Genomic DNA, 27,883 nt, shown 5'->3' with positions numbered 1-27,883 from the left:
AACCTAACCTAACCTAACCTAACCTAACCTAACCTAACCTAACCTAACCTAACCTAACCTAACCTAACCTAACCTAACCTAACCTAACCTAACCTAACCTAACCTAACCTAACCTAACCTAACCTAACCTAACCTAACCTAACCTAACCTAACCTAACCTAACCTAACCTAACCTAACCTAACCTAACCTAACCTAACCTAACCTAACCTAACCTAACCTAACCTAACCTAACCTAACCTAACCTAACCTAACCTAACCTAACCTAACCTAACCTAACCTAACCTAACCTAACCTAACCTAACCTAACCTAACCTAACCTAACCTAACCTAACCTAACCTAACCTAACCTAACCTAACCTAACCTAACCTAACCTAACCTAACCTAACCTAACCTAACCTAACCTAACCTAACCTAACCTAACCTAACCTAACCTAACCTAACCTAACCTAACCTAACCTAACCTAACCTAACCTAACCTAACCTAACCTAACCTAACCTAACCTAACCTAACCTAACCTAACCTAACCTAACCTAACCTAACCTAACCTAACCTAACCTAACCTAACCTAACCTAACCTAACCTAACCTAACCTAACCTAACCTAACCTAACCTAACCTAACCTAACCTAACCTAACCTAACCTAACCTAACCTAACCTAACCTAACCTAACCTAACCTAACCTAACCTAACCTAACCTAACCTAACCTAACCTAACCTAACCTAACCTAACCTAACCTAACCTAACCTAACCTAACCTAACCTAACCTAACCTAACCTAACCTAACCTAACCTAACCTAACCTAACCTAACCTAACCTAACCTAACCTAACCTAACCTAACCTAACCTAACCTAACCTAACCTAACCTAACCTAACCTAACCTAACCTAACCTAACCTAACCTAACCTAACCTAACCTAACCTAACCTAACCTAACCTAACCTAACCTAACCTAACCTAACCTAACCTAACCTAACCTAACCTAACCTAACCTAACCTAACCTAACCTAACCTAACCTAACCTAACCTAACCTAACCTAACCTAACCTAACCTAACCTAACCTAACCTAACCTAACCTAACCTAACCTAACCTAACCTAACCTAACCTAACCTAACCTAACCTAACCTAACCTAACCTAACCTAACCTAACCTAACCTAACCTAACCTAACCTAACCTAACCTAACCTAACCTAACCTAACCTAACCTAACCTAACCTAACCTAACCTAACCTAACCTAACCTAACCTAACCTAACCTAACCTAACCTAACCTAACCTAACCTAACCTAACCTAACCTAACCTAACCTAACCTAACCTAACCTAACCTAACCTAACCTAACCTAACCTAACCTAACCTAACCTAACCTAACCTAACCTAACCTAACCTAACCTAACCTAACCTAACCTAACCTAACCTAACCTAACCTAACCTAACCTAACCTAACCTAACCTAACCTAACCTAACCTAACCTAACCTAACCTAACCTAACCTAACCTAACCTAACCTAACCTAACCTAACCTAACCTAACCTAACCTAACCTAACCTAACCTAACCTAACCTAACCTAACCTAACCTAACCTAACCTAACCTAACCTAACCTAACCTAACCTAACCTAACCTAACCTAACCTAACCTAACCTAACCTAACCTAACCTAACCTAACCTAACCTAACCTAACCTAACCTAACCTAACCTAACCTAACCTAACCTAACCTAACCTAACCTAACCTAACCTAACCTAACCTAACCTAACCTAACCTAACCTAACCTAACCTAACCTAACCTAACCTAACCTAACCTAACCTAACCTAACCTAACCTAACCTAACCTAACCTAACCTAACCTAACCTAACCTAACCTAACCTAACCTAACCTAACCTAACCTAACCTAACCTAACCTAACCTAACCTAACCTAACCTAACCTAACCTAACCTAACCTAACCTAACCTAACCTAACCTAACCTAACCTAACCTAACCTAACCTAACCTAACCTAACCTAACCTAACCTAACCTAACCTAACCTAACCTAACCTAACCTAACCTAACCTAACCTAACCTAACCTAACCTAACCTAACCTAACCTAACCTAACCTAACCTAACCTAACCTAACCTAACCTAACCTAACCTAACCTAACCTAACCTAACCTAACCTAACCTAACCTAACCTAACCTAACCTAACCTAACCTAACCTAACCTAACCTAACCTAACCTAACCTAACCTAACCTAACCTAACCTAACCTAACCTAACCTAACCTAACCTAACCTAACCTAACCTAACCTAACCTAACCTAACCTAACCTAACCTAACCTAACCTAACCTAACCTAACCTAACCTAACCTAACCTAACCTAACCTAACCTAACCTAACCTAACCTAACCTAACCTAACCTAACCTAACCTAACCTAACCTAACCTAACCTAACCTAACCTAACCTAACCTAACCTAACCTAACCTAACCTAACCTAACCTAACCTAACCTAACCTAACCTAACCTAACCTAACCTAACCTAACCTAACCTAACCTAACCTAACCTAACCTAACCTAACCTAACCTAACCTAACCTAACCTAACCTAACCTAACCTAACCTAACCTAACCTAACCTAACCTAACCTAACCTAACCTAACCTAACCTAACCTAACCTAACCTAACCTAACCTAACCTAACCTAACCTAACCTAACCTAACCTAACCTAACCTAACCTAACCTAACCTAACCTAACCTAACCTAACCTAACCTAACCTAACCTAACCTAACCTAACCTAACCTAACCTAACCTAACCTAACCTAACCTAACCTAACCTAACCTAACCTAACCTAACCTAACCTAACCTAACCTAACCTAACCTAACCTAACCTAACCTAACCTAACCTAACCTAACCTAACCTAACCTAACCTAACCTAACCTAACCTAACCTAACCTAACCTAACCTAACCTAACCTAACCTAACCTAACCTAACCTAACCTAACCTAACCTAACCTAACCTAACCTAACCTAACCTAACCTAACCTAACCTAACCTAACCTAACCTAACCTAACCTAACCTAACCTAACCTAACCTAACCTAACCTAACCTAACCTAACCTAACCTAACCTAACCTAACCTAACCTAACCTAACCTAACCTAACCTAACCTAACCTAACCTAACCTAACCTAACCTAACCTAACCTAACCTAACCTAACCTAACCTAACCTAACCTAACCTAACCTAACCTAACCTAACCTAACCTAACCTAACCTAACCTAACCTAACCTAACCTAACCTAACCTAACCTAACCTAACCTAACCTAACCTAACCTAACCTAACCTAACCTAACCTAACCTAACCTAACCTAACCTAACCTAACCTAACCTAACCTAACCTAACCTAACCTAACCTAACCTAACCTAACCTAACCTAACCTAACCTAACCTAACCTAACCTAACCTAACCTAACCTAACCTAACCTAACCTAACCTAACCTAACCTAACCTAACCTAACCTAACCTAACCTAACCTAACCTAACCTAACCTAACCTAACCTAACCTAACCTAACCTAACCTAACCTAACCTAACCTAACCTAACCTAACCTAACCTAACCTAACCTAACCTAACCTAACCTAACCTAACCTAACCTAACCTAACCTAACCTAACCTAACCTAACCTAACCTAACCTAACCTAACCTAACCTAACCTAACCTAACCTAACCTAACCTAACCTAACCTAACCTAACCTAACCTAACCTAACCTAACCTAACCTAACCTAACCTAACCTAACCTAACCTAACCTAACCTAACCTAACCTAACCTAACCTAACCTAACCTAACCTAACCTAACCTAACCTAACCTAACCTAACCTAACCTAACCTAACCTAACCTAACCTAACCTAACCTAACCTAACCTAACCTAACCTAACCTAACCTAACCTAACCTAACCTAACCTAACCTAACCTAACCTAACCTAACCTAACCTAACCTAACCTAACCTAACCTAACCTAACCTAACCTAACCTAACCTAACCTAACCTAACCTAACCTAACCTAACCTAACCTAACCTAACCTAACCTAACCTAACCTAACCTAACCTAACCTAACCTAACCTAACCTAACCTAACCTAACCTAACCTAACCTAACCTAACCTAACCTAACCTAACCTAACCTAACCTAACCTAACCTAACCTAACCTAACCTAACCTAACCTAACCTAACCTAACCTAACCTAACCTAACCTAACCTAACCTAACCTAACCTAACCTAACCTAACCTAACCTAACCTAACCTAACCTAACCTAACCTAACCTAACCTAACCTAACCTAACCTAACCTAACCTAACCTAACCTAACCTAACCTAACCTAACCTAACCTAACCTAACCTAACCTAACCTAACCTAACCTAACCTAACCTAACCTAACCTAACCTAACCTAACCTAACCTAACCTAACCTAACCTAACCTAACCTAACCTAACCTAACCTAACCTAACCTAACCTAACCTAACCTAACCTAACCTAACCTAACCTAACCTAACCTAACCTAACCTAACCTAACCTAACCTAACCTAACCTAACCTAACCTAACCTAACCTAACCTAACCTAACCTAACCTAACCTAACCTAACCTAACCTAACCTAACCTAACCTAACCTAACCTAACCTAACCTAACCTAACCTAACCTAACCTAACCTAACCTAACCTAACCTAACCTAACCTAACCTAACCTAACCTAACCTAACCTAACCTAACCTAACCTAACCTAACCTAACCTAACCTAACCTAACCTAACCTAACCTAACCTAACCTAACCTAACCTAACCTAACCTAACCTAACCTAACCTAACCTAACCTAACCTAACCTAACCTAACCTAACCTAACCTAACCTAACCTAACCTAACCTAACCTAACCTAACCTAACCTAACCTAACCTAACCTAACCTAACCTAACCTAACCTAACCTAACCTAACCTAACCTAACCTAACCTAACCTAACCTAACCTAACCTAACCTAACCTAACCTAACCTAACCTAACCTAACCTAACCTAACCTAACCTAACCTAACCTAACCTAACCTAACCTAACCTAACCTAACCTAACCTAACCTAACCTAACCTAACCTAACCTAACCTAACCTAACCTAACCTAACCTAACCTAACCTAACCTAACCTAACCTAACCTAACCTAACCTAACCTAACCTAACCTAACCTAACCTAACCTAACCTAACCTAACCTAACCTAACCTAACCTAACCTAACCTAACCTAACCTAACCTAACCTAACCTAACCTAACCTAACCTAACCTAACCTAACCTAACCTAACCTAACCTAACCTAACCTAACCTAACCTAACCTAACCTAACCTAACCTAACCTAACCTAACCTAACCTAACCTAACCTAACCTAACCTAACCTAACCTAACCTAACCTAACCTAACCTAACCTAACCTAACCTAACCTAACCTAACCTAACCTAACCTAACCTAACCTAACCTAACCTAACCTAACCTAACCTAACCTAACCTAACCTAACCTAACCTAACCTAACCTAACCTAACCTAACCTAACCTAACCTAACCTAACCTAACCTAACCTAACCTAACCTAACCTAACCTAACCTAACCTAACCTAACCTAACCTAACCTAACCTAACCTAACCTAACCTAACCTAACCTAACCTAACCTAACCTAACCTAACCTAACCTAACCTAACCTAACCTAACCTAACCTAACCTAACCTAACCTAACCTAACCTAACCTAACCTAACCTAACCTAACCTAACCTAACCTAACCTAACCTAACCTAACCTAACCTAACCTAACCTAACCTAACCTAACCTAACCTAACCTAACCTAACCTAACCTAACCTAACCTAACCTAACCTAACCTAACCTAACCTAACCTAACCTAACCTAACCTAACCTAACCTAACCTAACCTAACCTAACCTAACCTAACCTAACCTAACCTAACCTAACCTAACCTAACCTAACCTAACCTAACCTAACCTAACCTAACCTAACCTAACCTAACCTAACCTAACCTAACCTAACCTAACCTAACCTAACCTAACCTAACCTAACCTAACCTAACCTAACCTAACCTAACCTAACCTAACCTAACCTAACCTAACCTAACCTAACCTAACCTAACCTAACCTAACCTAACCTAACCTAACCTAACCTAACCTAACCTAACCTAACCTAACCTAACCTAACCTAACCTAACCTAACCTAACCTAACCTAACCTAACCTAACCTAACCTAACCTAACCTAACCTAACCTAACCTAACCTAACCTAACCTAACCTAACCTAACCTAACCTAACCTAACCTAACCTAACCTAACCTAACCTAACCTAACCTAACCTAACCTAACCTAACCTAACCTAACCTAACCTAACCTAACCTAACCTAACCTAACCTAGTTTTGTTTACACGTGAGACCACAATTGTCAAAATGCTTGAGACCACACCAGAATATAAATGACACCACACCTGAAATTGCCTGAGACCACAACAACTAAAATTTCTGAGACCGCATCAAAAAATACCCGAGACCACACCCACAGATTACCTGACACCACACCAAAATATTTCCTGAGACCACATCAAAAACCACCCGAGACCATACCCAATTATTTTCTGAGACCGCATCAAAAGATTCCCGAGACCACACCCGAATATTACCTGAGACCACACCCAAATATTACCTGAGACCACACCCGAATATTACCTGACACCACATCCGTAAAGACTTGAGACCACGGTACAAAAATATAAAGACATCAGATAATACCTGAAAACACTCCACTAAACACCTGAGACTTCACCATTAATCAGGATCATATGACAACATCACATATCTGTAACCACACCGAAATATACCTGAAATTTCACCAAATAATACCCGAGACCACACCAAAATATAATTTGTACACTCAGAACTACCCGAGTCCACGCCTGACAATAGGACTTGAAACTAAATGAGACCAGACCAAACCTCACCTAAATTGAAATCAAGCAATTGTTATGTAAATAAAACAAACAATTATTTATTAATAATTTACGTCTTATATTAAATTTTACAATAAATGATGACTTATTAACCAATAATAATGTTTATTTATTATTAATGTACAACATTTTACAATAAATAATAGTTTATTATCTAATAATAATCCTTATTCGTTCTTAATGTACAACATATAATCAATTTTACAATAAACAATAGTTTATTATCTAATAATAATGCTTATTTGTTATTAATGTACAACATATAATCAATTTCACATTAAATATTTCTTTATTATCCAATAACAGCGGTTATTTATAAATGTTTATTAAACAACACATAAAACACACATTTCTATAATAATCACAGTCATGACTGTTTGTTTTATTTATCATTCATAATTTATTTTTAAAATAGCATAAAATATTAATTTTATTAAAACATAATAAATTTATATACATTTAACAGTTAGTTACACTAATATAACTAACAATGTAATAATTCATACAACTACTACACATTTTTAATATATTACATTAATCATTTAACATTTTAAACCTGATTGAAAATGCTTTATTAACAAACAATTCATCAATTCAACAGTACAATACAACAATTCATATTTTTCTTACCGTTTTATTTGTTTAATTCTATAAACAAACAGACAGAGATACTTAGAATTCAACTCTAATACACAAATAATCAAATGATTTTATACTTGATAATACGCACATGCTTCATGTTTAAGGATTGATCCTCTCGTAAAATTTAAATTACACAAACAGACTAACCTAACCTAAAAAATAATCTACTTAATATTAATACTAATACAATAATAACACTAAAACTAAACTCAAATTTCATTTCATTATTGATGACTAAAATCACCACTGAACTATCAAATTTAAACACACAGAACATAATATATTAATAAAATTACCACCGCAAGTTCATCACATATAACAAACCGTCTTTGACACCACACTTCGGTCATTTCATCTTGAAGATTACCGACATTAGATTTAATTCATTTAATTTCATTTATATTAAGGCTTTAATTACTTACGTTCTTTCTGCAACAACAGTGTTTTAAACAAATTATTAAAAACACTATTAAATACTACTCAGATATATAAGTAATTGTAACGATAGATGCCGTTACCGGAAAAATATAGAAATGTTTAAATTCGCTGCACGGTCAAGAAATGTTCGAGTTGTCTCATCGTTAGATGGCGCCGGCAGCAATAGGGAGGATAGGGCGGGGGAGGATGGGCGGCTAAGGCCGGTTGACATTTTAATACGCTCCAAAAAAATTCATGATTTTACTGGTTTTTCTTGCACAGATTGGGCTCCTTTTTCACACACAGATACATAAGAACATAACTCACATTTTGATCTTTAAACGAAATAAATCGATTGAAAACTCGCAGAGATTTCATACCTTGTTCGTCTCCGTCTTATACATAACCTATATTTCATGACTTGATAACTTCTTGTGTCACAAATCCATTCGCTATTAATCATGCATCTTACTATCTTCATTGTAATATTAATCACTTATGCCTTACTGACATTAACCAAACTCATATTTCATACTTATACTTATAAATATCTTCCTTCCATACACGTTCCTTATTCCATACATAACCTATCCACTATCCACTATCCACTATCCATCATGTCATGCAAATCACACACACTTCATCACATTGAACACACATTTCTTTAATACTAATTCATTTTGACACATTTTACTTAATTTATTTCAAACACACCAATCACACCACAATTATTACAACTAACAACTACACAATTGTCAATTGATTTATTAGATGTTTAAAATCAAGTGATACTTAATAGCAGACAATAAAACTACATATACTTCAAATACAACATATTTACATATTTATTAAGCGATTAATTACAAATTAAAAATATTCAACTCCCTTTTACAGTAGCATGAGTTTTTTAATAAACTAATCAAATCTTTATACACATCTAAGTAAATGAATTAATTTTTTTTTTTTTTCTTTTTTTTTGTTTTTTTTTTTTTTGTTTTAGGACTAGAGAGTGGAAAATCTTACTAGACGCACTCCTGAACGGAATTCGGAGGCAAGTGTCCGATTCTCACGGACTAAAAACCACTCTCCATCGGGGACCAGCTCTAAAAGCTATAACCCAGAAGGGCAGATTGGAACTTATTCATTCAGGCAGCCAAGAGGGAGAGCCTCTTGTATCTGTCTGGATAGTTCCGGGGGCAATAGTTCACCAAACCCGACATTTCGGGATTGGAGTGGACAAGGTAAATGAATAAAATGTGTATTAGGTTCTTATATATGTCTATCGGTGCAGTAAATTTGTCTTTCAACGAAATGAATCGATTTATAATCAACTCAAACATTCTACTTTATTCGTTTTTGCAACTTAACCTGTATATCTTTTGATGTCCTCGCCGATTATTCTCTACAATGAAATTCATAAAAATCAATTATCAATTATCAATTAATTTCTTATCTGTGTTTTCTTTATTTCACCATAAAACTAACGTAATTCATTTAAAATTTCACATATATATTCATTCCAAACATGACTTTACTATCATGTCTCAACAAATCGTAACATTGTAACTACTTTCTTTCGTCTTATCAATTTCATTTAATAAATATTTAAATGAATAAATTTTAATATGCCTTATACGTTGTTCAATCTTATAAACTTTTGTTTTCAAGCCCTCCAATTTTAATCACATCACAAAGTCAACGAAATGCCACACGGCAGACTGCTATAAAATTCGTTAAACTTGTATAATTTATATATAGACACCGATTAATCAATTTAATTAATTTTATATTCTTACTTAAAATTCTACCGCGTATTTTAAACAATTCACAAGTATCAATTGGATTCTAAAATTCCTTTTATACAATATGTCCTTATTTTATACTTTCGTTAGTAGTTAGGCAACTACGTTTGCACGTCGATTTCACAACTTCCTTTGGTATTAATACTCCTTCACAAAATTCAATAGATCTTAATTATATATATTTTAATATCAAATTTAATTCTTCTAATTGTTATTTATTTCAATTAAATACATAAAATAAAGTAATAAAATGTAATTACGTTATACCAACAAAATTCAAATGTTTCTAATGTCCTGTTAATATATTTCATAACCTCAAATAACATTTGTTGTTTGATTACAGATTTGTTTTTTAATACATGATATATTGTTTCTACACTAACTTACCTTGATAAAAATATTCAAAAAATACATTCAGCATTTTTAGGAAACTCAATATTCAATCAATTGATTAGGATTATTCTTTTAAATTCATAAATCTTACATAGAGGATAAGTGTCAAATATTTGTGTAAAATAATATTAACAAAATCTGGTAAGATGACTTGACTTACTAATCAACCTTATTCCCATAATTAACGCAAAATTTCTCACAGAACTACTCACATACACTAAATATGGACGAATCAATTTTATCATTGGATGAGGTTCAACAGGAGCTTGAGAAAATTGACCGTAAATACAATCCTCAAAATTATGTGGAATTACCTGAAGGGTTTGAACAATTGAGAATGTTATCACAAGTAATTTTCGCATATACCCATACATAAATATACTTATACTTATACTTATACTTATACTTATACTTATACTTATTATTTAAATATAATTTTAGGAATTAGACGCTTTAAATATTTCCCTTGATCTTACTCAAAAACCTGCAAGCATTTTTCAACGTGTGATAACTATTTGCAGAAACTTAATTCAAATAAATCAAAAAGATCATTCTGAAATTAATGACATTAAGCTTGCCTGTCACTTAAAGGACACTCAATATAGAGATTTATATGTAAGTATCCAAACTAATTCATTCTTTACCTTATGTTCAACAGTTATTTCACTCTCTTTTCGTCTAACGTTGACACACATGATGATGTACCACAACGAACCTTAAATTGTATTACATATTACATATTACATATTACATTTTCTAGAAAAAAATTCAACAAATGAAGGAGAAATTAAGAGCAGCTGAATTCAAAAATATCGAATTAAAAAGAAGATTGACTGTGCAAGAAGATCAATGCAAAATTAAAATATTAAAATTGGACGCTCTAAAAGAAGAATTAGATAGAACAAAGAGATTAAATTCTTCAAAAATCGATCATTTAAATCGACAATTAAACATTTGTCGTAATGAAAATCAATCGATGAAGGTAAAACTAAGAGAAGATATTGGGACCTTTTATTCTCAGGATACTATTGTCTCTCAACTTTTAAAAAACTATAAGAAGAATGAGGAACTTTATAAATCTACCATAAAAAAATTACAACAAAATAATAATGCCCTTTTACAGGAAATAGCCGACTTAAAAGATACGATGTCATAATTTTTTTTTTTTTTTTTTTTTCTCTCTTTGTTCTTCACCTTTAAAGAAAGACTGAAAATTAACATACTACATTATTTTTATCAATAAATTGTTTGTTTATTTCAATTATTCATGTTTTATTTTATAGTCCCATTTACATTTACATTTACATTTACATTTACATTTTCATTAATATCTCGGACAATCTGATATTTTAACACATCTCTTGGAAATTTCATCTAGAATGTAATCTTCTTTACAATAGCATGCGTTTTCACATCCTGGTGCACAATTTCCAAATTGTCTGTTTTGACAAGTTGCTCGACAAACTGAACGGCATGCCCACTCTGCATTTGGATCGGAACATTTAACTGCAGGTCGAGCTATAAATAACTTATTTTTACTAAATTTAATGGATTTATTTTACTAATACACAACACTTTTATACACATTACCACACATTATTTTTAATTCAAACAAAAAAAAAACAAAAAAACAATTACCGTACGAGTGCACTAAGGTAACGTTCAACAGAAAAATTAAAACAACCACAGATCCAATGGTTTTCATTTTGGTCACCAACTGAACTGAATTCGATTCGCAACGTTCTATCTACGTATATCCTTTTATTTCATTTTTCCTTCCTTCCTTCCTTCCTTCCTTCCTTCCTTCCTTCCTTTCCTCACTTTAATTTTAATGTGAATATTAATATTAATAAATGTATCTATGTAAGTTTTAACACGACAAACTGCGACTTAACTGATAATTCTTTCGAGAATATAACACATTTGATAATTATATCAAAACAAATGAATATTCATAACTTCCTTTGTATATTTTCTTTAATTTATTACCACCTTATTGCATTAAGATAAAAGTCTTACATCCACGTAAGCATATAATTAACTTCACTAAACGATTACGTATATACATATAGCATTTTTACAAAACTAATACCATTACTTTCGTTTCGTTTCGTTTCGTTTCGTTTCGTTTCGTTTCGTTTACAATTTAATTTATTCTTTTCTTCTTCGAATCTTTGAGAATTGGGACATTACACAAATTTTAATTTTATATTACATCATCTATTTTTCACTAATATAAAATTATAGGCATGTGTGGAAAAGTTAAATGGCTTAAAACAAAAACGGAATCTTTCCTGATATATAATGCATTCTTGTAGCTCTTGAGACTCTACTGATAATCATTTTGCAAGCAATATAGTAATTGCACTTCCTTATTAAAGTTATGTTAAATTATCCAATGTATGCACTGTATGCACATGTATCACCTTTACCAATATCCTTACAAACCTATGGTATTTAATTATAACCATTAACTTGACTATGTTCTTCATTTGATCATTTATTAATAAATATAACACAAAAATCATTTGTAATATATGATTAATTAAATTCTTTACACATTGTGTCTATCAAATCTAGAAAAATTTTAGTAGAAATAAATGATCATTGTACCCAGTTGTGTGTCATCATACTATCTATCTATAAACAATACTGCCAAGAGTAAAAACACAAATAAATAATTAAAACTGAGTCTGAACTCCAAATGCTGAACTAATGGACAATAACACAATATTGAGTGTAGTGATAAATTTCAAATATGACGCATTGCAACCAATTGAACTTCACTAAATTAACACATTCAACGATTCACTTATAAGAGAAATTTCCTAATTCTACGAATTATTTAAATTTCATCTACTGAAGATTTGGGATGATATTCGTATTTCTAATAAAATATTGATGTATACATTACATTTTTATTACATTTAAATACATTCGATAAGAAAATAATCAAAAGTCAATATTTAAACAAAGTTTCGGCGACATGAAAACTAAAATTAAATCTAATTTTATAAACTGCTGTACTTAAATATTATTATTAATGACTACAATAACTAAACTAGAACAAAACTGAATACAATCACTAATTTTAAATTAAATTAATTGCATAGGAACTTCCATTGTAAAACGTTACATATTAATAAATTATGTAAACACTACAGTTAACATATTCACAGCAAGGGTACTTATAATTAGACCAAGTCAATATTAATTTTTGTATAGTCTAATTTTTTTAACCCTTTTCACAGCCAATGAAGTTATATGATTCATGACAATGTTTTTCAGGTTCTACAGGTGGTAAAATTAAAAAAAAATGAAACTTATTCACAAAAATTGAAATAATAATAAAAAAATTAAAATGTACTTCATTCGTTTCAATCTCACGGAAATTTCATGTTTGTTTTACTTGTCAAGATTCATCATTTAAACGTCTTCTCATAAGTTTGTTTTCGTCAGCACATTTGCTAGTGATTGCTTGGCGCACCATGGCCTCAGGTGTCTTTTTGCACTTTCTCGTAACACATTCAATTATGTCTGTAATCTTTCGAGGATCCAGTCTGTAAATTTATATGTTATTAAAGAACTCTTATTAATATATAGAGAGATAGATATACCTTTTCTTTACAACTCTGTCTGTTTTCAGAAAAGCAGGACATGCTTTTCCTGTAAGGGAATGTGTAGCCAATTCTTGTCTTGTAAATAAGGTGGTAAGCAATTTTTTAGTTGCACTTGTGTGGCTGTCCCATTTAATTTTCTTATACACTTGCCACGGAACTTTGGATCCGTTGCTTCCAATTTGTATCTGAAATTTATATGTTATGTTTGTTCATGTGTATCTGAAATTTATTTATTTTGATTTCATTGCTTACCATTCCGTCTTCGACGTTTTCTTTATCTCCATCAAAGACATCTACCTCACCATCCTCATCCTCAGAATTACGTTGTCTGTCTTTTAGTTCTGAAACTTGAACATTTTTATATTCAATCACACAACAATACCATTAACATGTTTTACCATTAACAATTTCACAGAGATGTTGATACTGAGTTCGTTTTTCCTCCAGTTTCTTTTCCAATTCGTTGTATTCCATTTTAAGCACGGACAACTTGTCTTCCGTTTGTGTTTCTTGATCTTTAATTTTTAGAACGGGTCTATATACAGGAATATAGCCTCTGAAACCTTCCATATTTGACATGTTTGATGCGGAAAGTTGCTGCTTCACATTAACGCCATCAAAATCCATGTCATGGGATTTTATTTCAAAACTGAAATCAAAACTATTTCGAATGCTATAAGCTAATATAATTTTAATAAAAAAAAAATATAATTACCTTTCTTCTGTATTAGTTGAGGAAGTGTTTAATGGAGTTTTTGTTTTCGGGGAGCACTTTTCTTTTTTTATATCCTTTGGAGAGCTCTTTCTTTTGGCTTTTTTCGACGAACGGTTATCACATGATTCGTCACTTGTAATGGGAGATTTGCTTGTGGAACGTTTTTTAAGAGATTTTCTCTGAAAATAATTAATTAATACTCGATTCTTATTATTATTATTATTATTATTATTATTATTATGGGTATTATAACTACCTTTTTCTTGTTAATCTCAGTAACTTTGAAATTTTCGGTTAATTCATTTGTGCTTCTCTTTAAATATTCCTTATCATCTGAAAATTAAAATGTATATGTGGTCAACCTTCAAAATATTTATGTATTGCCATCATATTAGTGTTGGCGTCAAGTCGAAGCTAAATTAAATGCATATCACAAATGGTTATTTTTCAAAGGATGGCAATGAATAAATGAATTTTGAACGCTTGGCGCCATTACTTCAGAGTTACATAATGTTAAAAAGTAATACCTGATATTGCAACGATAACTGCGGACACTCTCGTTGTTCCACCATAATTTATTTGCACTGAACTTCCTTGTTGAAGGGTTCCGAAGGTCTCTAAAAAATCGGGAACCACTTCGGCTTCATTTACAATTTCGTATTCGTTCCCGGGTTCGCTGCCTGGAAAGTATACCAATATCCATTGGTGTCCTATGCCACTGTCGTTGTCTTCATCATCAGAAGTCGAACGTTTCGGTTCTATTGGGGTGAATGAGGTGCGACCGTAGTAGTCTTTGGACGTTGAAGGTTTATCTGCAAAGTAGATGTTTATTAATGTCATTTATTTTTTTGAAAATGTATCTACCAAAATGGTGCATGATTATTCAAACCGAGATTCTCGCTGTTGTTACTGGTAATTATTAATATTAGATTTATAATTGAGCTCAACAATAAACGGATTGGGGGGTTGTGTATGAAGTACCGAAAACTACACTTTTAAAACTGCACAAGCAAATCCCAAAGAGTTTTTTGAATTTGGAACAAATGGAACAGTGCTATTTACAAAGAATACAATACACAATGTTTAAAACATACCCATTATGTGGACTAAAGAGTGATGGTCATCTGCACAGTACTGACACTGAATACGGACTGATCTGGTAAGAGTCGACTAAAACTACCCCCTGCTCCTATAGGAACGTATTTGTCTCGCTTCTTCTCAATGGCAAGGGCTAATGTGCCAGAATGAGACAACGAAACTACCTGGACAATAAGTGTTACCCCTACCTGGTAGAGGCCCTAACATTACTGTTTTCTTGGAATTGGGGCCCATTTACAAAATAGTGTTTTGGGGAAATTTGCAAATCTGCAAAACAAATGATGTTATGTACCTGCAGCAGTACCAACCGAGTACATTGAGAATGAAACCAATAAAAATAAGGAACATTTTCGAATAAATATTAAAATTCTTAAGTAAGTAATAAACTTACACATTCGTTATTTTTTCAAATTATAATACAATAATTCTATAAAATATTTCTAATAAATATTTTTCATATATATGTAACAAAAACTATAGTTAATATCATTTATTTCGATAAGCTAATTTTAACTTTTAATTTTTTAGAAGATCTAAAAAGAAATTAGTATTTGTTCACCTTTAATAAAACACACTAATTACTAAAATTGAGTAATAGATAGATTTTCATTCTGGAGAAGTAAGTTAAATTTTCCTACCTGACACACAATAAGGGTAAGGTAAGGAAGGGTACCCGTTTGTTTATGACTTGTACCATTTGTGGATTGCCATCGATATTACAATGAATTCACGTTGAATGAATTTATGATACTGTAAAATTGTATTGCATATTTAAAGCACCACTCTGTTTTTTAATGGTCGACAAAAAGTTGTGTCTTAGGCCTGGTGCACATGCGAATTTTAATTGTGCGACGACGTTGCCCGGCTGTTTATTACATACAATTTGTTGTTGTTCTTGTTGTTTTTTATATGGTCTTTATAAACAAAAAATTAGCATTAAGTACATTGACAAATATTCAAATTCCTGACTCTAATTTAGGTTGATAATTTTTTCACCAAATAATTATTTTACGATTCAAATGAAGAATAGTGTTGGAAAAAATGTTATCATTCATATATAGAAATAAAGATTGTAAATATGAATTTATTAAAACGATTTAAATAAACTTAATTTTTTTCACAAATATTGTATTTCACTATTGAATAGTGTGGTGTTGTTTGATGAAATACGAATTGTCACACTATACCTGTATTTAGGTGGTGTAAATTTATGACTGTTGTAAAAGTGTGAATCCATTCTTTTTATAAAATTTTCCATGTTCATAATATATTAGAGGCCAAAGAAGAATAATCGATATTGAAAAACAATAAATACGTATTATTAAAATAGTATCAGAAGTCATCCCTTAAACGTGTACACATTTATTTTGTAGTTGTTCAGTCCTGGGTGTCTTCTACATTGACTATGAATTTATTCTCGACCATTATATGCATTTCAGTCCCACCACAAATGCATGGAAAATTGAGTTTCCATTCCGTGTTTATTGTTAAGCATAAGTTGAACAGATCAGAACTGTACCTGTTTTTCTCAGAAATATATTACAAATTGTTTTTCATCGCTTGCAACAAAATAAAGAGGTTCAAAAATGAATGGTGAGCAATTATCACAGAAAAGTAAATGAAATTAAAATAGCTTATGTATAATTTCATCGAAAAAATGAACTATTGTTCCTTTATTTATTTATAGTCAGTGATTAGATAATAATTTATCAATAAATTATTGATATCTATTTTAATGTATAAACTAACAAAAAATTAGTATTAAAAATGAGTTTAATTGACAACTGTAAGTATTCTTTTCCTTTCAGTAAACGTATAAGTTGTCTCCTAATTTTGAGAGCGGTCGTGTTAAATTAGATTACCATCCTAAACATTCGATGCTCTCGATTTAACAATGTGTCTAAAACGTGTCTTGGCTCTAAGACCAACTTCATGAAACCTTTTTTTATGGTTATGTGATTCCACAGTCTTCACACAAAATATGTTGAAAATAATTTTAAATTATTTAATCTAAGAAATTCAAATTATCAATTTAAAAAAACGTTGAGTGTGGCTATTTATTTTCTTTTGATTCCAGTGATGAATCCAAAGAGAAACTACAAGAAACTAAACAGGAAGTCGAAAACGTTTTCATTTGGAAAGTGGTTCAGGAAGAAGAAGAAAAAAGTGTTGAAGAAATCCTTTACAGGAATTGATACGATGATGTGGGGTCGTCATTTTCCAACAATGTTTTAAAATAAATATAATAATAAATTTAAATTCAGAGTGGATAGAATGTTTGATTGTTTTTCCAGGAATTTTTATTGTTCTCAAACAATATGCACTTTTGAGATAAAGGAATAAATTGGAGGAGTAGGGGAACACTTATATGAAGTATTCCATAGATTGATATGCATAAAAGCTTAAAAAATATGCGTACATTCTCAAATAAATTTTATTTTTAGTCGCGTCAATTGAAATCCTTGACATCAAATAAACAAATCTTAAATTAATGGTTTAGTTGTTAAATAATCGAACAGTACTATTTTAAATTCATTTGTTCATTTGTTCTAGTAAATAGTTAAGTTGGTGTGTTAAGTGCTACAATGGCACTTTCTGAATGGACCGCAGACGAACCCGGAAAAGACACTTTTTTGTGAGTAACTTCATTTCATCCAACATGTTAATAATTTCCAAAATATATATCATCATCATCATCATAATATAATTAGTATTTAAAAAAAACATATCAAGTTGGCAAATTTTGGTGTGATGTGATTGAAACCTCCCTAAAAATTATAATAATAACTATTATGAATTATTATTATTATAAAAATAATGAAAATAAATAATAATGGATTATAATTGAGCAATAATTGTTGCTTTTTCAAATATTGTAAACATTAACTATTTAATTAGTGTATGTATTCCCCATTGTTACATAACATACATAAAATATTTTTTTCAGAGTTAAATAGAAGGAATTTAATTTATTTAAATTATTTTGAACATATTAAAATGTAGATGAAAGATATAAATTACGTTTTTATTGGTAGTGTCATAATTATGTAGCTTACATGAGTGATTTTCGCAGATGAAATCGAGATTTGAAGATCTCATTTGTATTTTGCCTTCAAAATATATTAAAGTACAGTATATTATTTAATTAAAATGACCTTAATATGTATATATATATATTATATGTATATTTTAATCGACCAAATTATGACGATTAAAATGGTTTATTGAAAATGATATTGGAAGAGAAATTTAAATAATTTAATGATTAAAATGGTACTATGTAAGTATTTAAAGCAAATTAGCCTCGATCTGAGACACGAGTAAGTGATATGAACGTTCCAAATATCGTAAACATAAGGTACTTTAACTTTCCCATATGCATTCGAAATTTAGAATTAGGAAATATTTTTTAATTTCGATATGATTATTTGATTTTAGAAACATGTTACAATAAATTAATGTTACCAGAGTCTTTAAGAAATTGCTTCCTCCACCCTTCTGGACACCCTACTGTTTATTTTTTTGAAAAAACAAAAATTTTACAACAAATGGATTATTAATTCATTGGTTGCCATAATTGAATGAATTTTAATTATTCCTAAAGTGAAATTTGAACATCTTATTCTATAAAAACATAACCCAAACCAGTTAAATATTCCTGAAAATCGAATTCCATAGAGCAAAAATAGTAGTAAGGAAATTGAAATAAATCAGATTATTTGTATAATTACAACCTTGATCTAATTAAAGGTCTGATGGTGCGAGAATAACACCAAATTGCGATTAAAAGTCACATAATCATGATGAATAAATTGTTTAAATCATGACTTTAAGATATTTTTGGAAGATTCACACTTTATCTTATTTTTAGTTGCCTCAAAATGCCAAACGTTGCGTAACACTGATGCCACGATTAGGTGCAATTTAGATAACGAAATACCTATCCTGCTTAATTTCGATACAAATAATTATACTTTTGGTATACACATATTTGAATTTATGGTAATTACTTCTGTAAAATAAGTATAGAAAACTGTTCATTATTTAAGGGTACAGTAAATGTCAATCTATCCATCTTAATTAATTTGCACAGGTCTCGTACAGATTTTACAGGTGAGATTATTATTATGTTTTTCTAATTTACTGTTTTATTGCCTATTATCTATAAAATGTACAATTGTTCTAGACATTTAATCTCATTCCGATAATACAAGTGTTGTAAACGTTTAGCCAATCACATAACGCAAATTTCAAATCCTGTGTAATAACACATCACAATTGGTCAGGGAAAATGTGCGCTTCTTTATATTTGTCGCAGTAATAACTGAATATGTCTTTATTTTATACGAGAATCAACTGCACAATCTATTTTTACCATGAAGTAAGTTGAAAAACATACGCAGTCTGTCGTTGCCACTTTATCACCATTCTCGTTGTGTTTCGATGTTTTAGTGAGGCCAACGATTTAAAACCACCCAAGGACAATGAAAAGGAGAAAGAAGTCTCTTTGCCCTACTACAGACTGGTAATTCAGTTGCACCAAACAATCGCAATAATTCATTTTTTTAATCCGGAATGTTTTCTAGTTTAGGTACTCCAGCGGACTGGATAAAGTGTGCATGGCATTTGGGGTGGTTTGCTCGGTAATATGTGGGGCGGGACAGCCTTACATGTTGTTGCTTTTTGGTGATGTGACCGGGGCAATAGTGGAGTACGCAGTACATCTAAACAACGAAACTCTTAATGACACCCAATGGGACCGACTGAATGACAAACTGTACAGCGAAGTGGAGCGGTTTTCTATATACACGTGTATCATAGGCTTTTTGACCATCTTGACGACTTACTTAGCGGGGATTTCGTTTACGTACAGTGCAACGAGACAAGTGAGTACACCAAATAAATCAATCATTTCATGCGTCTATCATAAAGCTAATACTGGTAATCAGTCATGATATTTAAAAATAACTATAATTCTTTATATCAATGATAATAAATTTAATTCTTTTATTGTCTCTCAAAATTCAGACCGACCAAACGGTTTTCGATTGGTATAGTGTAGTGATATATTAAAATAACTGAAAGCATTAATTAACATGTTAAACATTATGCAATTTGAATATTCAGATATTTCGAATAAGAAAACTGTTTTTGGAAAAAACGCTGAATCAAGATATAGGGTGGTATGATCTACACCAAACAGGCGATTTTGCAACAACATTTACTGAGTAAGTTTGACAAAAAGTATTCGCAGTAAATTACACAAAATGATTTGTAGTAATTTAACAAAGATCGAGGATGGTATTGGAGAAAAAATTGGAATCTTCTTGTTTTTCGAGTCCACATTTGTAGCTGGTATAATCATGGCACTCATAAAAGGTTGGAAATTAGCCTTGGTGTGTTTGGTTTCACTGCCATTATCAACTATATCAATGGGCTTGATAACGTGGGTAATTACAATCCAATTACGGCATGTTATAATTTTACAACTGACCCACTCTTATTTAAGCTGTCCACGAAATTTTCGAAACAAGAAATGGAGTCGTATGCTTCAGCTGGTGCAGTGGCTGAAGAAGTGTTGACCTCCATCAGGACAGTGGTGGCTTTTGACGGACAAGACAAAGAAATTGACCGATACAACGAACATTTATTAACGGCAAAAAAGAATAACATTAAGAAAAGCTTCTTTAACTCAATTAGCAATGGCGTCATGTGGTTTTTTACCTTTGCAAATTTTGCACTATCCTTTTGGTATGGCGTGACTTTAATCATTGCAGAAGCTGATCTGCCTCCCGAAGACGTCATTTACACACCGGGAAACATGATATCAGTAAGTGGACGCACACTTAACAAACGTGAATAATACTACTATGTTAAACAACACCAGGTGTTCTTTGCTACACTGTCTGCGTCGTGGAATTTTGGAATGGGGACTCCGTTTCTAGACACTTTCGGTACCGCCAAAGGAGCAGCCTACAAAGTATTTTCGATTCTAGACAGTCAACCAAAAATTAACAAGTCCAAAGAGAGTGGTAAAACATTGAGTAAATGCAGTGGCGACATAACATTCGACAATGTACACTTCAATTACCCATCAAGATCCGACGTCAAGGTACACAATACTCTACTCTAATTAACAATTAACATTTGTAATACCCTTCAATTTCAGATTCTTCAAGGATTCAATTTAAAAATAAAGCACGGAGAGACAGTCGCTTTGGTCGGTAGTTCGGGATGCGGGAAATCAACTTGTGTCCAATTAATTCAAAGATTCTACGATCCTGATTCAGGAAATGTACTCATACCGTTCAAATCAACAATTTTTCAAAAGTATATTTGAGTTAAATCATTTTTAGATTTTGCTGGACAATCACAATATAAAAGATCTGAACTTGATTTGGCTCAGGAATAAGATTGGAGTTGTGGGCCAAGAACCAGCACTGTTTGCCACGTCAATAGCTGAAAACATCCGGTACGGAAAGCTGGACGCCACTCAAGCCGAAATCGAAAAGGCTGCAATGAAAGCAAATGCTCATAAGTTTATTCAAAACTTACCGCACGGATATCAGACTGTCATTGGTGAGAGAGGTGCCCAATTATCTGGAGGACAGAAGCAAAGAATAGCAATTGCCAGAGCCCTCATAAAGAATCCCGATATTTTGTTATTGGATGAAGCTACTTCTGCGTTAGATACCACGAGTGAAGCTGAAGTACAAGCATCATTGGACTCTGTACGTTCACTTCCTTATATACATCGAAGTGTATTCTAAAATAATTATCCATTTTAGATAAGTGGCGATTGTACCACAATTATAGTTGCACATCGTTTGTCTACGATCCGAAAAGCCAACAGAATTGTCTTTGTATCCCAAGGAAAAGTTATAGAAGAAGGAACTCATGGAGAATTAATGGAATTAAAGGGCGAATATTTTAAATTGGTCAATTCACAAGGACACGATGATAATGAACTTAAAGGTAATTTCATTTCATTAATTTACCTTATTTTTTAACTAATTTGTTTTTTACATTTCAGAAGAACATTTCCTTCAAAGAACAATAAGCATATCCAATAAATCATTAACAAGTCAAAATGATGAATTAGTGGATGAACTAATGGTCACTGAAGTCGATCAACCTAATAAGGGTTCGCTGCTCAAAATTATGAAAATGAATTCCCCTGAATGGTTAATAATATTGGTAGGTTGTCTGGCCTCTATCATTAGTGGTGCTTCTCTACCAGTTTATGCTCTTGTTTTTGGTGACATCGTAGGAGTAAGTAAAATAATTCCCTTCTCTTATACCACAGAAGATAAATAAACATATCTGAGTTATATTATTTTTAGGTTCTTTCAAATCAAGACAAGGATCAGGTCCAAGCCGACAGCAACAAATACTCTTTGTACTTCTTGATAATTGGAATTGTCACAGGCTTGGCAACGTTTTTCCAGGTAAATTATCTATCTTATCTGATCTTAAATTAATCATCAATTTAATGTATTGAAGATGTTCTCATTTGGTGTGGCTGGCGAAAAACTGACAAAAAGGATACGTCTTAAAACATTTGAAGCCATGCTTCATCAAGAGATGGGCTGGTATGATAAAAAGGAAAATGGCGTTGGAGCTTTGTGTGCACAACTGGCTGGAGATGCCGCCAGTGTGCAAGGAGTAAGCATTTAGGTTTACGTATCCGTTCAAGTATTTCTTATTTTTCCATTTAAGGCTGCTGGAATTCGAATAGGATCTGTGTTAAATTCGATGTCAACTTTTATTTTATCGTGCACGTTCGCCCTCTTTTACGATTGGAAGTTGGCATTGGTCTTGCTTTCTTTCGCACCACTAATTTTAATGTCCATTTGGTTTGAGCAAAAGACATTGCAGGGCGACGCCAGCCAAAAAATGTTAGAAAATTCATCCAAGGTGAAGAAGCTTACATACTTTTCCATATAATACAATATATACGTTATTATTTAAGGTTGCTGTGGAGGCAATTGGTAACATCAGGACAGTCGTGTCTCTTGGGTGTGAAAAAGTGTTTTACAATATATATGTGAAAGAATTACATCCGTATCAAGTGAAATCAAAGAGGAAATCCCATTTTAGAGGTTTGGTGTTAGGTTTAGCAAGAAGTCTGATGTTGTTTGCGTACGCCGCAGGAATAACTTATGGTGCTCAACTAATTGTAAGAAGGGAACAAGAGTACGGAACAGTGTTTAAGTAAGAGTATACTTCAATTTATGATTTCATTAAACCATTTTAATTAATTTAATGGCAGAGTGGCGGAAGCAGTAATAACAGGATCATGGTCAATCGGTAATGCTTTATCTTTTTCACCCAATTTCCAACAAGGCCTGAATGCTGCAGGAAGAATATTTTCCTTGCTCGAGAGAATTCCACTAATAAGGAATATGAATTTGGCATCCTCTAAAATATGGGTAGGTAGATTATTACAATTTGTACTAGTAATATATATATATATAATTATTATTGTTTTTAAGGAAAAAACAAACATAGATTACTTCCAAATATATTTCTCTTACCCCACGAGGCCAACTGTGTCTGTGTTAAACGGTTTAGATTTGTCCATTTTGGAAGGCAAAACAGTCGCTTTAGTCGGTTCCAGTGGTTGTGGCAAATCCACCATAATTCAACTGTTGGAACGTTTCTATGATCCAACATACGGTGAAATTACTGTGGACGGCGACGACACTAGAATGTTGGATTTGAAAACTCTAAGATCTCAAATTGGCATCGTATCTCAAGAGCCAAACCTATTTGACAGGACCATCGAAGAGAACATAGCTTACGGTGCCAACGACAGAAAAGTGCCGAAAGAGGAAATCGAATCTGCAGCGAAATCTGCAAATATACACAACTTTATTACTTCACTTCCACTGGTAAGGAACTATTTCATGGGATTAATGAAAACGATATGAAAACATTAATAATTTTAGAATTACGAGACCAGACTTGGATCGAAGGGAGCCCAATTATCTGGAGGTCAAAAACAAAGAGTAGCTATTGCCAGGGCATTAGTAAGAAATCCAAAAATATTACTCTTGGACGAAGCGACTTCTGCTTTAGATAATGAAAGCGAAAAGGTATTTTTTTAATTTCGAGCTTCTTGTAATTAACATTCATATGTTACATATTACAATTATTTTAGATTGTCCAAGAAGCTTTGGATAACGCCAAACAGGGTCGGACATGTATCACTATCGCCCACAGACTCACCACCATAAAAGACGCAGACTTAATAATAGTTTTAAATGAGGGAAGAATTGGAGAAATGGGAACACATCAAGAACTTCTCGCCAGAAAAGACCTCTATTATAAGTTTTATAAACTTCAATCTGGAGCACATTAAAAATTATATAATTACATAAATTTATTATTATACGATAAGATCAGAGTTATGTTAGATTCTAATTAAAATCTGGTGGGTAGAACAATTTAAAAATGTTACTCGAAGCACGTCAATACCTTTCATCAGTAAAAATAACAGAATGTTGATTAATTAATTAGCAGTTTAAAAGTTATTGTTTCTGATTAGGGTATTTTATAAACGAACAGAATAAATGTCAATAATTATAGAGAAAAGTCCATTTTAAATATTTAATTAATCTACCAAATGCTCATAGATTTGTATCACTATAATTATGTTAAGAAGTAAGTTATTAAACATTCATTTTAAAGCATATAAAAGACCAAAAAGTTATCGTATCCCATTTCCTTAACTGATCGCAATGGTTTCAATAAAATCTCCCGCATTCACCCTACATTTGTCACTCATGTGGCTTTATTTGGTGGGTCTCCATCCCAAGGGAAACCTTTTTCAGAAAGCTTTGTGTGTGGCCAATGTAATAGGATTAACTATTATTATTTATATGGTGCTAATTCAATTTTACTATGTGGAAGTCGATGCTGTTCTGTTTTTCGCAATGTTGGAAACGCTCTTCTTGATTGAACAGGTATGAATGAACATAATTCATTGAAACTGAATTACTGACCTATCTGTATTTTTAGTCATATACCAAAATTGTGCTTCTTGCATTTCATAGAAATGAAATGGCTGATTTATTGAAGAGATTGGATAATTTTTGGAAAATTGAAGACATTAAAATCACGTTTTTAAGGAACGATTGTGAAGATACAATTCGAAACTTAAAGACAATTTCATTATCATATGCTTGTTTTTCGTTCGTTGTCATGACATCATTTATTGTCAAGCCCTTTTTTACAACAGGACAAACATTAGCACTTAATACGTATTTGCCACAGTCCATGTCTTACCAACACATGTTGGCTGCCCAAACATACTTCTGTTTAGTGCTGTGCTTTAGTATTGCAGGATTAGATTTTCTGGTGTGCACTTTGTGTGTATATTTGCAAATTCAATATAAAATACTTAATTATAATGTACAAAATTTAAATATTGGCGAAATTCGAACGACTCATGAAGAAAAATTATGTCATACAAAATTAATTAAGTATATAAAACATCACGACTTCCTATTAAGGTAAAAAATGTTCATAAATTATAAACAATATTAAAAATTGGTGTCCTGACTTTCTGACAATTTTAAGATATATGGATCTATTTAATCGAACATTCTCACATGCGTTTTTCTTTCACGTCATGTACGTCTTGTTTTCACTGTGCAGTGAACTGTACATGGTATCTGTGGCGTAAGTAGTAGTCTTAGAACATGCACAATGTTCACACCAATTGAAACATACTGTTATAGAACTAAGGCTTCCGAAATATTCAGGTGCATGAATTATTCTTTCGGAATTGTCGTTCAAATGTTTATACTGCATTGCATCCCAGCACAAAGTTTGTCAAATGAGGTATTTGTCATAAAAAGAAGCGTTCCCAAATTACGTTACTTATTAGTGAATTTAAGGCAGAACAATTGCCCTTTGCAATCTACAGTTCAAATTGGTATGCTCGACATAGTGTAAATATGAGAAACAGTATCAGAATGATGTTGAGGCGCAGTCAAGCACCTGTAGCAGTGTATGGAGGAAAGTTTTATAAAATTAATTATGAAACATGCATGTATGTAAGTATAATACTCTTTATATATATATATATATATATATATATATACATATATATACGAGGTAATGCACCTACCTTATTCTTTTATGGAGAACGGAAAAGGTGTTGGTTGCAACTTCTTTTGAAATTTATTCCTTAGAGGATGGCAAAAGTGAGCAGCACCATCTCATCACTGACTGTAGCTGTAGGAAGCAAAAATGAAAAATATTAAATCAGTGATCGTGTGCCAATGTAACACACACACACACATTAACAATACATTTTCTAGACTTATCAGAAAAATCTTGTTTAAGATAAAATATGAAATAAAGAGATAACTAGGCGTCTCTCTTTTAATATAATATTAAACATCAGATACAAATTAAATAAATGAATAAATAAATAATACATTGTGGTGTAATATTTCAAAGGTATAGGACATTAAAAATTTACTCGATGAAAGGGTTTTCAACATTTATAAATATTATACTCTCTATTCAATCTTAAGAGCTCTTCTAAAGTATACCCAACGCATTCAATATTGTGTGGAAGAACCGTTGTTTTTTTCCTTTTTATGTCTAAAATAAATCTTGAAAAAATAGTGTGTGTGTGTGTGTGTGTAATATCTGTACATATTTTATATTTTAGGCATTTAAGACAAGTCTGTCATTTTACATGAGTATCACTACCATCGGCCAAAAGGACAAAAACACTCTGTAGATATGAGCATTATACCCTAACTACAATAGTGCAAATATGTATAGTAAATTTAATAAACTATTAAATTAAAAACAATTCAGAATTTTATTTACTTAAAATGGTTGATTGATGCTTAATAAAAAAATTAATATTCAAGTTGGGTACTCGAAACATGATATTCTTGTTATTCTTGTAATTTAAAATACAAATAATTTAAATTTTGTAACGATCTTCTATCGTCGTATTAACGTATCAAATATAGTGTGAAATTATATATAAAACTGACGAGTAAACTCGGTTGTTGTTGGATTCCAGTCAAATACATTTTCTTCAGTTTATGTATAAAGGATACTTACTCTATTTGTAATGTAGTTTCCATCTAGAATTAACAAAATATTTTTGCGGTATTAATTTGAAGATTCAAAACAAAAACATAACCT

The 27,883-nt window shown here is 32.9% G+C and overlaps 4 protein-coding genes across 8 annotated transcripts; 3 read left to right on the top strand and 1 right to left on the bottom strand.

Moving 5' to 3' along the window:
* Nucleotides 1-9,005: 9,005 nt before the first annotated feature.
* LOC109602309 (ELKS/Rab6-interacting/CAST family member 1) lies at nucleotides 9,006-11,531 on the top strand. Its single transcript, XM_020018653.2, has 5 exons — nucleotides 9,006-9,016; nucleotides 9,076-9,316; nucleotides 10,473-10,619; nucleotides 10,712-10,885; nucleotides 11,031-11,531. Exons 3-5 carry the CDS (start codon nucleotides 10,494-10,496, stop codon nucleotides 11,424-11,426), a joined length of 696 nt encoding a protein of 231 aa, XP_019874212.1. The 5' UTR covers nucleotides 9,006-9,016; nucleotides 9,076-9,316; nucleotides 10,473-10,493; the 3' UTR covers nucleotides 11,427-11,531.
* A 1,643-nt stretch (nucleotides 11,532-13,174) lies between these two features.
* LOC109602314 (early boundary activity protein 1) lies at nucleotides 13,175-27,876 on the bottom strand. 4 transcript variants are annotated; one of them, XM_049962499.1, is made up of 10 exons: nucleotides 27,800-27,876; nucleotides 26,841-26,947; nucleotides 15,700-15,970; nucleotides 15,133-15,417; nucleotides 14,862-14,938; nucleotides 14,606-14,784; nucleotides 14,289-14,551; nucleotides 14,143-14,237; nucleotides 13,888-14,075; nucleotides 13,175-13,830 (listed from the first exon to the last, which is right to left on the bottom strand). In XM_049962499.1, the coding sequence occupies exons 3-10, from the start codon at nucleotides 15,701-15,703 to the stop codon at nucleotides 13,683-13,685; spliced, it is 1,239 nt and encodes a 412-aa protein (XP_049818456.1). In that variant the 5' UTR covers nucleotides 15,704-15,970; nucleotides 26,841-26,947; nucleotides 27,800-27,876; the 3' UTR covers nucleotides 13,175-13,682. The 4 variants fall into 4 exon arrangements, with proteins under 4 accessions (XP_049818456.1, XP_019874221.1, XP_049818457.1 ...); XM_020018662.2 differs by lacking the exons at nucleotides 26,841-26,947; nucleotides 27,800-27,876 and adding an exon at nucleotides 16,342-16,488; XM_049962500.1 differs by lacking the exons at nucleotides 26,841-26,947; nucleotides 27,800-27,876 and adding an exon at nucleotides 16,342-16,487 and having other exon boundaries at nucleotides 14,143-14,231.
* LOC109602313 (ATP-dependent translocase ABCB1-like) lies at nucleotides 18,250-25,479 on the top strand. Of its 2 annotated transcripts, none has more exons than XM_020018657.2 (19): nucleotides 18,250-18,338; nucleotides 20,156-20,228; nucleotides 20,290-20,589; nucleotides 20,831-20,931; nucleotides 20,982-21,153; nucleotides 21,213-21,533; nucleotides 21,591-21,815; nucleotides 21,873-21,998; nucleotides 22,060-22,434; nucleotides 22,492-22,678; nucleotides 22,737-22,975; nucleotides 23,047-23,151; nucleotides 23,207-23,368; nucleotides 23,423-23,620; nucleotides 23,676-23,917; nucleotides 23,976-24,135; nucleotides 24,199-24,597; nucleotides 24,655-24,801; nucleotides 24,867-25,479. In XM_020018657.2, exons 1-19 carry the CDS (start codon nucleotides 18,289-18,291, stop codon nucleotides 25,065-25,067), a joined length of 3,783 nt encoding a protein of 1,260 aa, XP_019874216.2. In that variant the 5' UTR covers nucleotides 18,250-18,288; the 3' UTR covers nucleotides 25,068-25,479. The 2 variants fall into 2 exon arrangements, with proteins under 2 accessions (XP_019874216.2, XP_049818455.1); XM_049962498.1 differs by lacking the exon at nucleotides 18,250-18,338 and adding an exon at nucleotides 19,840-20,084.
* LOC126264653 (odorant receptor 33c-like) lies at nucleotides 25,642-27,609 on the top strand. The gene is made up of 6 exons (XM_049963335.1): nucleotides 25,642-25,671; nucleotides 25,982-26,220; nucleotides 26,288-26,389; nucleotides 26,449-26,551; nucleotides 26,608-26,766; nucleotides 27,393-27,609. Exons 1-6 carry the CDS (start codon nucleotides 25,642-25,644, stop codon nucleotides 27,462-27,464), a joined length of 705 nt encoding a protein of 234 aa, XP_049819292.1. The 3' UTR covers nucleotides 27,465-27,609.
* Nucleotides 27,877-27,883: the final 7 nt, after the last annotated feature.

This window comes from Aethina tumida, chromosome 2 (genome assembly GCF_024364675.1).
Source record: "Aethina tumida isolate Nest 87 chromosome 2, icAetTumi1.1, whole genome shotgun sequence".
In the NCBI taxonomy this organism is placed as follows: domain Eukaryota; kingdom Metazoa; phylum Arthropoda; class Insecta; order Coleoptera; family Nitidulidae; genus Aethina; species Aethina tumida.
This window is presented reverse-complemented; position numbering and strand designations above follow the sequence as displayed.